The 12,919-nt window shown below is 43.7% G+C and overlaps 1 protein-coding gene across 8 annotated transcripts in view; it reads right to left on the bottom strand.

The window, feature by feature from the left end:
• The window catches only part of agrn (agrin), a 257,822-nt gene extending 245,927 nt beyond the window's left edge, over positions 1-11,895 (bottom strand). For 4 of the 8 annotated variants that reach the window (XM_085147100.1, XM_085147104.1, XM_085147102.1 and 1 more), the window contains exons 1-2: positions 11,258-11,895; positions 9,705-9,966 (exon numbers count right to left, since the gene is read on the bottom strand). In XM_085147100.1, the coding sequence (XP_085003226.1) occupies positions 9,705-9,966; positions 11,258-11,458 (463 nt within the window). In that variant the 5' untranslated portion in view covers positions 11,459-11,895. The remainder of the gene's footprint in view (positions 1-9,704; positions 9,967-11,257) is intronic. The other 4 variants (XM_085147106.1, XM_085147101.1, XM_085147107.1 and 1 more) reach the window with 2 other exon arrangements.
• Positions 11,896-12,919: the final 1,024 nt, after the last annotated feature.

The following is a 12,919-nucleotide window of genomic DNA, read 5'->3' as shown; positions in this document are numbered from 1 at the left end:
GTATCCCTCAACAATCAATGCCTTTTATGTCTCATGTAGCACCCTTGTCTTGTTGCTGAAAGGTGCTATACAAATGTATTTACCTTACTATAACCAGATGCTCCACTTTTTTTTTTAATCTTTATACTATAGCAGGAGCTAACCGAATCCTGCAGCAAGGACTCTGTGAGTGCAGGGGAGTAAATATCCCAACTACAACAACTATACTTTAGAAAGCTGTTCGGTTACATGTTGCTTGAATTTGGGTCACAACCATTTCCCTTCCTGCAGAGCAATTTTTATTGTTTTACATGTGCATTACATTCTGAAATCTTTAGACAAGAGATAGGCTTTCTGGTTTGTGTCTGTAGTCTGAGTAGCTATGACATATAACATATGACTACACTTTGGTTCCATGTAGGTAAACGGTCCATGTGAACTACAAGTAATGGAACACATTTGCTGAAATGCAACCTGATATACAACCAGACCAATCAGTTATCAGCTGGTGAAGACTTTGTCTTTTAGCTAGGGACAATCTTGTGCTTTACCTGCCTAACCATCCATCCCAGCTTCCTCCTAATGATTTTTTAGGCAGCTTTTAACTCTTTGATCTTGACAGAACTAATATCTGGCTGTAAGAATTCACAGTTTTTGTCATTCACAAAAAAAAAACATTGCACTGAACACTGCAGGCAGGTAGATGTTTGTCCTGTGGAGCACAGCCTAAAAAGGAAAGTGTGATTTACAGACAGTCCTCTTTCTGACAACTTGTCCAAGCTGGCCACGTAGCCTGCTGAAGACTAGAACACCGCAAACCCAAACTCGCCGCACTCAACGCCTCCATCCATCTCAATGCTAATATATTTCTCTAAGAGCCCTCTCGAACATGTCTGTTTCAAGTGCTCTTCCAGAGCATGCCTCTACCCACTCACAGAGGAGGAAAATCATCACTGAGAAAGATGGCTTTACAAACTTTTTTTGTAGTATGTTCTCTAGCTCTCATGGTCACGATCTAGGGACATTAAAAAATGGCTGGGTTATCCAGCACAAGGGGCTTCAGAGTGACAACAAGGAGAGATTTGGAGAGGCTGATCCGGGCATACTTCTGGCAACAACTTGCAGTCTGTGATAGAACTTGTTACCTCAGGCCAAGCCTCTCTCAGGCACTATGCTTCTGCTGGAAAACGCCAAGAGCTGCCTCTTGGCAATGACTTCAAGGCTTCTTCTTTTTTTGTGTGGGTTCAAGAACAGCTAACAAAGTGGTAGCAGTAGAAGTGGAAGAGACGATGCGGATGATATTGTAAGCATCTTAACTATTATTTTTTTAAGATGGGTTTTAAGGGATTTCAGAGGGAAGCTATCTGTTAAAGGCTGTGTTCAGCAGCCAATAGTCCTAATGGCTAAATTTGGACTAAAATGCCATAATTTCTGCTGTATGTGCTAAATCTTTGAGAAACTTAATCAATAATGTCTGTCTTCATCCTTTTCTTCGCAGTTCAATAGCTCTAACTTTGAGCTGACTTTGTGTTTCTTTCTTCTTCTATTCTGCATTCCCTGTACTATTTGTTCTTTTTATCCCTTCCCTTCATTCCCATTCTTGTTCTGTTTGCCCTTCTCCATCTGCTGTCTCTCCCCATCACTCGTGCTCTTTAATCTTGGACTTCACTTCTTCCTTTCTGTTCTAGATTACCAGTCACATTTTCTCTCTTTAACACACACTGCTGTAGTAAAGAACTGCATTAAATCAGAATTTCATTCAGTTGCAATCAGGTTTCATGCTTATTTGCATTTAAATATTTGCTTCTATCCAGGGGAAGATTCTCCTCACGCGTCCAACCTCCTAATTGTGTTGTATAGTTGTACAGAATAAAACAATATAAAAAAATAAAATGAACTGTATTCATTTATTTATTTTTTATTTTACAGAACTTTTAGTTATGCAGGCAATCCCACTGAAATTCAATGTTTCATTTACATGAGAGACCCGTTTTACTATTGGATTGCAAAGGTTTTAAAGTACTATGTTCTTAGTTATATGGTCAATTTTGGTGTTGTTTTCTTTTCAGTGTTGAAAATCTTTTTTTCTATATGTGTATCCTTTATATGCAGACATATAACTTTAACAACCCTAAAACTCACGTGGACCCGTCTTATCTGTGTGTACTCACTACGTCACGACATAGTTGGTCGTGCATTTCTTTGACAAATTGTTGAAAATAATCACAGTGCACAGGCTGGGTCAGAAACGCGCTGGATTATGTTTATGTTTCATTCGGATTTGGAGACAGTAAAGTCTGTGTCTGTGTTTATGTGAATGTGTGTATACAGATACAAGCTTAAGCTAGTGAGACATCCTCTGCCAGATATCTCCCAGATGTCTCTGAAAACCATCACGTCCTTGTCATTGTTGGCTGAAACAACAGGGGCAGACCGGTGCCTTCTTCCAGCCAGACAAATCTGTAAGCCTGAAGGGCAAAGCAAAAAGGAAAGAGGAGGTTCGGGTGTCCCAAGAGGTTTTACTCCTCAGGGGAGTAATCTCAAGTGGTTTGTCAAGATAATACATATCATAAATTCCATAACTCAGTAAAAATAAAGGAAACTTGAGCATCTTTGATGGCACTGACTTGAAAAGTCTAATCTCTCATCCATCATGACATTGTTACCTACAGCCAGTATCAGGTTTCTTCATCAATACATGCAGCAACACTCTGTTCATGTGTTTGATAGCAGCAAGTTCAAACACATCAACACCGATGCAGTGGGTATTTATTTGATTTTTTTTGTCAAAACATGGTGCTAAAATTACGCACGATGAAACTCATCCATCAACAGTAAGAAGTGGGTTACTCCAGTGCATGCACAAAAGGTGAGCTCACTTCTTTCGGACTCTAGACCTGTTTTTCTCTTTCCAGCTTACAGCATTGAGTTCCAGCCATTAGTGCCTCCAATGTCATAGCTTGAGGCAATTTCACAGATGTGAGAGAAGGCCTCACAGCAAACTTTTATCACACGTATGCAATAGTACTTTTCTACGCCTGTAAACAATTTCTGATTGTCCAGGGTTATAATTTAACTGACTTTTTGTGAGTAAACTGGCAGAGAGACACGCTGAGAGAAGCATACAGAATTAGGTCAGAGGCACCAGGTTGTTAGGACTGACAGCTTTATGGGGCATGGGATTCCAGTCTAATTACAGGTGGAAGTGCAGTAATATGGGAACACTGGAAGGAGGAAGATGATGACTGTGAGAGTACAGAAGAGTGAGATCAGGCAACAAAATACTTTAACATGTGTTAAAGGTAAGAGCAGAGGCATAAAATCCAAATTGTGGTTGGTCAGCAAGCTCAAATGTATAAACCAGCCACAAAGGTATGACAAAGGCACACACACACATACACAGTGACAGACAGACACGCGTACAGGTCGTCATCCAGAAGTGAGAACATGATTGAAGATGCGAACTGAAAGTCGGAAGCAAAATAAACATGATGGCAAACACAGAAGGAAACTGTGAAGGACAAGTCACAAGGGAAGGAGAGGTGTTCATCCTGGGTTCACCCTGACTATCCTTCCACAGAGAGATGGATGAAGGGGAAGAAAGGAAGTAAAGCAGACTAAACTGTTGTCTGAGGAGCAAGACAACACTGGGAAAAGCTTGTGTAAATCCTAAGATTTGTTTTGTGAACAGTGGGCCCCATATTGTCAAGTCTACCCTGCTTCCTGTAAGTGTATCGTCCTAAGGAAGTCGGTGTTCAGTTCAGAGATGCATAGGATTAGACACAAAAACCTTCCTCAAAAAGTTGAGGGAGGTTTCCCCAAAGACAGGAAGCTGCTTTGGCACTACAGAGAAGCCTACAAAGATAACACAAAACTAGCTGCACTTGGCAGATATATGGATGACAGTATATAGCAGGTGTGCGCCACGAGACAACAAGGAGCATGATAGTTGTAATTAAAAGCACTGGGTCAGTGCATCTGCATCAGGCATCCAGAGGGGCCGAAATCTAATTAAACCCTGAACTCGTTTCTTCCTGCTTTAATCCAGCCGTGGTGTAAGTCAAATGAAAAATCCCCCACTTATTCTGTACATCTGCCACAAGTGAAGTAAGGCTTTATTTCTCACCCCAGAGATCTCTCCATGTCAAACTTTTTCTCTGGAAGAAACATTAGGAAACAAAGCCTCTGTAGCTTCAAACAAAAAAATTCACAGGGTTAAAAAAAAAGCTTTTTCTTCTCCGTTTTTCTTGATCTAAGAAGTTTTGGAGTGACAGCTGACCTGACCTAAATACAAATCACATTACGGCTCCTGCTATCCCCCCTTCCCTCCCCGTGTCTCACCGAAACTCTTTTCTTTAAACCTGATGTTTTTGGCATGACAGTAAGTAGCAGCACTTGCCACAGCAGCTGCCCGGCTCCAGAAATGTGGCCTTGGTAGCAAGAATTTTGTCACGGATCCAGTTCCTTGGAGGGAGCCCAGATCTCATGCAGACTGCTGCTCTGAACTCTTTATGTTGAGGACAGAAGAGAAAAGTTTCCGGGTCACTGTACATCCAAGACCCTGCTCAGAACCTCCAGAGTCAATTTCACTTGCCTGGTCCTGGACTAAAGAAGAGCTTAACTGGGACTTTGACATGAGCTAACTTTACATCTCCTTTTCAGTTCCATTAGCCTTAAAACAATCGCTGTATGGTAAAAACCGTCATCTTTACTATCAAAAGACTTACTAAATCATTTGATCATGTTGTATTTAGCCGAAGACAGCCGTGACTGGAATGAAGTCCTACATCGAGTGCTGAGATCTTTTAAATGTCTTTCTCTTTGTCACAATTAAAGAAAGATGACGAACTTTACATATCAGAAGATGCAATCGCGTGTTGTTGCATGAAGCCAGGCTCTGACGGCTTTTTTACACAAAACGTAGTATATCAGTACAGCCCTGATGTTACACAGTATGTCTGCGTGTACTCTTTGAGTGTGTCAACATCTCACAGGTAGTGACAGGCATGTCACTACATGTAGGTGTTTTTGCTTACTATCGCTATCACATACTGCCATCTGTGATTCTAATCAGCAGCGGAGTGATACACTCCTGCTTTGAGCCGGGAAACAAGCCAAGATGAGCAGACTGCGGTTAAGTGGTCCGTTCCTCCTTTGCTCGCTCCCGTCTTTCATGGCTTTTTCATTTTCAGCCCCCTTTATCGCTATGCCAAGCAGGCACTCCACTCCTGCATTTTTAATTAAAATGTAAAATGCGCAATAACTCCGGAGACTCTGGGCTAGATGGCACACAGGTCCACTGGTCTTGTCACTCCCTCCTTGCCTTTGTTGCTTATTTCATCAAAGCCATCCATCTAGCCTTTTCCATTTGCCCAATTCAGTTCACTTCACTGCATAAATGCTTTGACATAAGCGACACAGGGTACACAGATTTATCAAGGGTACACCTTTGTGGAAAAACTCTACAGCAAACGAATGAAGTCTCACTCTTAGCCTAATCCATTCAAGGCCCCTGAGAAAAATCCAATCCTCAAAGTCACTCTTTTTGACTTCCCATGACTCCCTGAAGACAAAAGGCTGCTTGTGTAGACATGGACTGGGTAAAGACCCTGGTGCTTTAGTTCAGTCATCTGGGTGCGGCTGTGTAGTGTTCTCACACACTTTACAACGAAATAAATTCCATCTCCCCCTTTGGAATTACCCATAAGCCATATGTTTTTCTACCTGGGAAACTGGTAGGTTGTCATGTTTCACTGTGCAACTGTGATGTTTTAATCTACCCGTACAGTTCCTTGCACAGGAACAGGTGGAAACGGAGCCTAATATTTTAATTATAAGGCAGCAAACTTGGTGCAAGTTTTCCCAGAGTGTTTAATAGCAGAGACTGGCCTTTTTACCAGAACTAAAGGCAGACTCCACTAAGCTTAGAGGCAATTATTACACCTGAAGTGAAATGAACCTTCAGGGAAAACTCACAGAAGTCATTTAATGCAAGAGGATCCTGTGTACACAACATGTAGTGTCAAAATTTAACATAATTAGGACTTGAACCTCACATAAAATGCTGTAAAATTCCTGAAAACCTGAGCTGCTGAAGCATGAGTATTTTCCACGGCCTTTAGTAACTGATTAACTGATTGAGCGAAATGACTGGTCCTTTTTTGGAAAGTCTTTAACTCTTCTGGGGATCCATATGATTGGCATGTGCGTTATGAAGAGCTGCAGGTAAAAACTGAAATGTTCACTCCTCCCCATTTCATCATTATCTCCTCACATATCAATAAAGAAGGAGGGAGAGGGCAGCCAGGTTAGGAATTCCAGTCCATTCCAAGCCTCCTCCTTGCACAAACAGTGGAGGGAAAAAAAGCTTTCCGCAAGACCCAGCTTCATTCACTCCAAGCAGCCCCTTGAGGAGAAGGGGGGGGGGGGGGGGGGGCTTAAACAGTCATCCCACATCCCACCCACCCCGCAAGACTGTCTGCTCGACCATCATTAAGCAAGACCACCTGCTGGCACACCAGAACCCCCATCATGTTCTCAACAAGCCCGGCTAACCTGCAAGCCTCTGGATTGCTGTACACACAGATCATAAAGCATCAGTAGGAAGTTGAGTGGTAAAATGCTGCTCATTATCACCCCAGAAGGACAGCATGCACACAGTCAGCATTATGGATTGAAATAGATGCAACACAAAAGGGCAAAGAAATGATCTTTGATGCAGCTGTTGCATGACTATGCGCTGAGTTCTGACTGGCTCGTTCCCCCTCCCCTAAAGAGAGAAACAAAATAAAGAAGACGGGAGGGGGGAGGAGAGAGAGGAAAAGATCAAGACAGAAGGAAGAAACAGCTCTTTGTCTTTGTCAGGGCCTTAAGGGAAAGACTTTGGCATCAAGTCATCAAGAGCTGAAACAAAAGCAGCTGATAAACAGAGCAAGACAGATACAATCTCCCTGCATACTCAACACTTCTCCATCAAGCAGCTTCCTCTCTTCCAACATCCCCCCCCCCCCCCCTCCGCCAAACACTTTTGTCTTCAGTTTGCCTTCTGTTTTTGTTACGTCATTACGTGTGTGGGGGGGGGGGGGGGGGGGGGGGGGGCGCGCATACAGCACAGGCATTTATTTATTTTTATCTTCTAAACTCTTCACAATATCTGGAGAAAGAGTTCAGTTCACCCCTAAAATTGCCTTCTTTATCCCCTCTTGCAATCCACAACTCAATTTGTTTCCAAAGACACAGCAAATGACTGCTGGATCCTGCTTGACACACTATCTGTCAACTCTCTGCACAGCACAAATGACAGGGCTAACATTTAACTGGTAGCTAGAGAGTTGAACAGAGGAAGACATTCTGCGTGTCCTTAGGGCCTTCTGCTTATCTGCCCTGACAGGGTGCAAATTCAACTATGTGGGAGAGGAGCTGCATTTGTATTAAAGAGCTGGATTTTCAGTTCCTTCCTTTAAGTAACAGAAATGCCTGCAAGGGCTTCGGTAGGTGGCAATAAGACCTCAACATACAAAAGCGGGGCACAAAAGAACACCGAGAAGGCCTTGCTTATTCATCTTAAATGTGGCGGACAGCGTTTTAAGACATAACTGACATTGCAAATGTTTGCTAAATCTTGTATTAGAGCCTGCAGTCAAGTGAGCGCACGCATGGACTAAGCGGCACTAAAGTGGCACCACCCAGTGCGAAGAAAAACGGTGAAACATAACGCCTGAGGGTATCTATCTTCTCGCGGGGCCCCGATCCAACGAATAAGCCACGGCAAACAAAACATCCCTCACAAACCACGTCCTCACATGCGCAACAACAACAAGGAAGAAAAATAATAATCCTCTGTTTTGCCTTCATTCTACATCACTCATCCTATTTCTTTTATGACTGTGTCCAAAAAGAAAAAAAAAACTCTGGTGGCAAGGAGCACACACAAAGCCTTTTTTCTTCCGCCTCAGACAATGCACCTCCCCACCCAGCACTCTGCCAGGCATTCCTGAGTCTATCCTAGCTATCGAAAATGTCAAGAATGAGGAGAGAGCAGAGGAGGGTACAATGAGTTGCTGCGGCAGGTACAGTCTTGTCCCGCTGTGCTAACATCCCACAGTCTCCGGGGGTACTGGCTGCATAAGAATGGATGGGATCTGACTTGACTCTCTTAATTAAAACCCTTCACTGGAACAAGCCTCACAGCTCATTCTCTTCTGGATGAAGGCATTCAAGCTAATTATCAGGGCCCGAAAACAAAATAAAGATTTCACGGCGGGGCTGCACCTGACAGTTGTCCTGCAGGCTGTTACTTACAGGATGATCATTGCATAAGAAGCTCCAGAAGCTTCCCAGCAAAGTGCTTAATAAACCGACTTTTTCATAATGACTAGTATTTCCTTACTGCTATTCCTTCAGCTGTAAATCGATATGAGAAAACCAGGTAATGCGACGTAAACCCTCTTCAAACACAAAGCCCCGTAACAAAAAGGGCACATTCTAGACAGTTTGTCAGAGCCAAGAAACTCCCCTTTCCACAACAGGAGTCCGAAGAGAAGAAAAGGGGGCTGAATAAAAAAGGTTAGCAGTGCAGTGTTTCGTGCCTAGACAGACAAACAGAAGAAGTTTTATGTGAGTGCCAAATGCAACTTAACACTGCAAACAAGCTCCATCCACTGGAACATCCTGCCACCCAGAACTGCTTAGAGGAAAGTACCCAGAATATAGACCCCCGCAACTCGGAACCAGTGATTGCCCCAGAATGCCTTCAGCAAGGTGATTCGCGCTCTGATTCATTTCCTCGCTCTTTTGCTCCCGGCTTGTGTAAGTGTTACAGTCAAACTTTGAACCGCTGCCAGCATTGTCAAGCACCAGTAAAAGTTAAACAGCAGCAAGCTCACAGCTCACTGGCATGAGTGGGGGAGGGGGGGAGGGGGGGGAGGGCACAGGGTGCTGCAGTCTTACAGTCATGGTAGATGCTGAGATTTATTAGTCATGGCTGCACAGTTTATCTCATAAGAGCCTGACAAATTACTTCTCGGACGAAGAGGAACGGTTTTTAATCGGCTTGTTGTGGGCTGAAGCAAATCAGTTGAATAAACAACAATATTTAAAACACGTCACCTATTCCAACTTTTTTGAGAACGCGTGTGAGCTGAGAGTCATTTTCCCTTTCTCCCGCCATTAAGCGGTGGGAATGTGCATTGCTCCGGAATGCTCCCACGTCATGCATTATGTGTATGTAAGAGTTCAAGAGTTTCACCTCAGACTTAATAAAACTGCCCAGCTTCAAGGTGCAAAGGTCGGGGATCATCCCTCAACTTCTGTCCTTAAGGTGTTTATCAGACACACCCACCTCAAGGCTTTATTGGGAAAGACCGGAGCCTCACCATAGCAACACAGCTCCTACAATGACTCAGGTGTCCTTGTTTCATGGAGTTCAGGGAAACTTCGACACTCTGAGCCTGGGGCTGTAGAATTTCAGAAGCCACAGGAGTATGAAATCCTGCCTGCTTTAAGTGATTTACAACTTCTGTGAGCCCTCAAACCACAGCATAGATCCTGCACTAAATTCCTTATATGTCACACACTTTAAGGAAACACCGTCACAGCAAATTGACTTACAAAACAGCAAGGATACGTACTGATAAACTTATCAGGAGCTCCTGTGTGTTTATCATTATAAGAATTACTACGTAAGGTAGAGTCCAGATCTTATTCCCTTCAAACTGGCTGCTTACCTTCCACACAGTGCTCCACAGCCTCCAGGTTACGCAGGGTAATCCTCATCAGACTTGAGTTGAGCATAAGTTCGTTCCTGTGTTCCGGCCTCATGTAGTCAGGGGCAGGGTTGAGGAAGAATATGCGAGTGTCGCCCACGGACACCTGATTGTCACAGATCCCGGGGTTGCCGAATCCACCGATCATCACCTTGTTGCCGCCATCCAGGAGAATTTCACGGTTCACGCTGGACTTCCCTTTCAAATAACGCCAAACTCTGACCTTTACAGAACGACAAAAGAGAGATTTGCATTTATGCATACGCACAGGGGTGCATGTGGGAAATTTTGAACTCAAACATAATCAAGGTTTCCCTGAAACACCCAAGGGCACCGATGCTTCTGTAACCCCAATTTTCAAATCCTAAACAGATTCTTGCAACTTACATAAAACCCAGCCAACTCTTCCAGATGCAGAATTTGCCCAGCCGCTGGAAAAGTTGCCCATGATACTGCACGCACCAGTGCGCACTGTGCCCATCAAGTGCAGCAAACGCTGCTTCATACGTCATGGGAAAGCTCACTCCTTTCTTACGTGTGTGCTCTCTTGTCTCATTTCAGAATTTGGTGGTGGTTTCTGCTTCAAGAAGGAGAGCTGTGCGCCTCTAATCTACTCCATTCATTCACGGGGAAACGGGAAGCAAGTGGGCGCAGGAAAAGCGCAGCGGGAAAGCTGACCAAATAAAACTTGTTTAGTTTTCACAGATTATAGAGTGGTCTACCACAAGTCGGAGATGAAGGAAGGGTGACTGAAATTTTTCCTTTTAGCGCTTTAGGCTATAATTTAAATTAAATAAATCATTAAATAAAGGCAATTAATTGTAGATCATATCTCTATGTTGCTGAAAATATTACAGCTCCAGGTTGCTCATTAATGAATGGTGACAATGTACTGAATAACTATACATAGCAGTGACTTAAAGTTGTTTGTTTGTGTGTGTGTGTGTGTGTGTGTGTGTGTGTGTGTGTGTGTGTGTGTGTGTGTGTGTGATCTTTGTATATGACCTGTTATCCACAAGTCACAAAGCCCTAGTTTAGGCCAATGCCAATTGTCAGAGAAACTATAAAGTACTAGATTCACGATGTTATCCTTGCATCCACTGGAAATGGCATGTTGCATGTTTTCAGCATTTATGAGGGGACATCAAGTACACGCTACCTGTCAGGTTTCCTGCTACAACATGTTTGGGATGATTACATGGTCGGTTAGGCCTGCTTTATGGCTATGTAATTGGCAAGAGGGGAGAGAGAGAAAAAAACACCATCCATCTATTTCTGAAAGCAATGTGGATTCACTCGCACTGTCCATGTAACCGCTGCCAAATGCTTCTGAATGAATGAGTTTGTAAAATGTTTTTCAGGCAAGCTGCCTTTTAGAGAGTTGGAACTGGAAGGTAATGGCTTCCATCATCTACACAAGGGTAAAGATAGCCTATTAGATATTATTAAAGCCCATCAGCAGGTGTACATGCACTCGGGCGCAGTCGTTTCGGAAAGCACACGAAAAGTCCTACCTTGCAGGAATAGTTGTTATGCACCGGGTCCTTGTTAATTATCTCGTCCACGGTACCGGTCAGAACTATGTTGGCTTCCTCTTCTCTGTCCTCCAACTCTTTCTCCGGGCAATTTGCGGCGCAAAGCTGCCACACAGCCACGAGCAGCCCCGCCAGGAGCAGCCCCGTCCGGCCGGCCCTGAGTGTCCGCTGGGAGCCCATGACCACGGATGTAACCCGAAAAGTAAACTTTTCTCTGATTGGATTTGACCGCACGGTGCGTCCAAATGCAAACTCCAAACTCTCTCGAGTGCGCTAAAGGTTGCTCCAGCCGCCTTTGCCACAACTTCTCTACGCTTTAACCATGCAGCCCTGCTCTTCGCATCTGCAGCCCGGGTTCAAAATCCCTCTCTGCCGCCGCCGGCTGGGAGACCAGGAGGGAAGAGAGGAACTAGGAGGAAGAAGGAGGAAGGGGCAGGGATCTCTCTCCAGGAATGCAACCACACTTCTCTCCTCTCCCCCTCTCTTTTCCTCTCTCTCTCTCTCTCGCTCACTCACTCTCTCACACACACACACACACACACACACAGACACACACACACACACGTCCACAGTGACGCTCCCGGATTTGCATGCAATCTGAATTGCTGATCCCACAAGTGAGGATGGAGTAGGTGGTGAAGGGTGGCAGGAGGGTTGCACGCCGGGACGCATGTAGAAAGTGATTGTCCAACGCCGCCCCCAGTCGGACAGACAGTGTCTCTACCGCTGGTGCCCCCCAGCAGCCCCGCAAACCCTGCATTGCAAAGCAGGAGCAACCAGGGATGACACGCTGAATCCCCACCAGCAAAATGGGAAACTTCTAGGCTACAGTTTTGCAGATTTTCATAACTAACCATAAATAAGTCAAATTTATATAACATAGGTAATTAACTATGAGTAGTAACTTCTCTTGTTCTATAACTGATAACATGATCCTGTTTATTGTCATCGTATGTAATGATATAGTGTTCCACGCAGAGGGGCTTGGTTTGTTCAAAGTGATTATCCGGGTGACTGGTTTTGATGGCGCACAGACGTGTAAGGAAACTAAAGGAGATTTTCGTTTATCTCAAAGGTTCTAGGAGCCATTTTTTTAACCAGTGAAATAAGTTAAATTTGACTTTTACAGCACACTAGAAGTGATTTCTAAGTTATCTGGTTCAACTCAGACTGCATTTATGAAGCGCCTTGAGGCGACATTTGTTGTGATTTGGCGCTATATAAATAAAATTGAATTGAATTGAATTGAATTGAATTTAAAACTAGACAAACTAGACATCACCCATTGCTTTGCGGCAGTCGTCATCTTGTGACTACATATAAGCCTGCCATATAAGCCTACCATCATAACTGTGTGTATTTGTGTTTATGTTAACTTATATTGAATTTGGTTTGTTTTTGGTTTGTTTGGGGGGGGGGGGGGGGGCGTCATGGCAGGCCTACATATTTTCTTATATTTATATGGCACAAATGTGTCGTATAGATGAAATTGACACAACAGTTATGAATGACATTAAATGTAAATGACCAGGCCATTTACATTTAACCAAATTACTATTTTTTAGACAAAGTTATTATTACTACTACTACTACTAATAATAATAATATAGCACATTAGCTAACACTAGCCTGAGCACAGAT

Source organism: Neolamprologus multifasciatus, chromosome 20, assembly GCF_963576455.1.
Source record: "Neolamprologus multifasciatus chromosome 20, fNeoMul1.2, whole genome shotgun sequence".
NCBI classification, from domain to species: domain Eukaryota; kingdom Metazoa; phylum Chordata; class Actinopteri; order Cichliformes; family Cichlidae; genus Neolamprologus; species Neolamprologus multifasciatus.
This window is presented reverse-complemented; position numbering and strand designations above follow the sequence as displayed.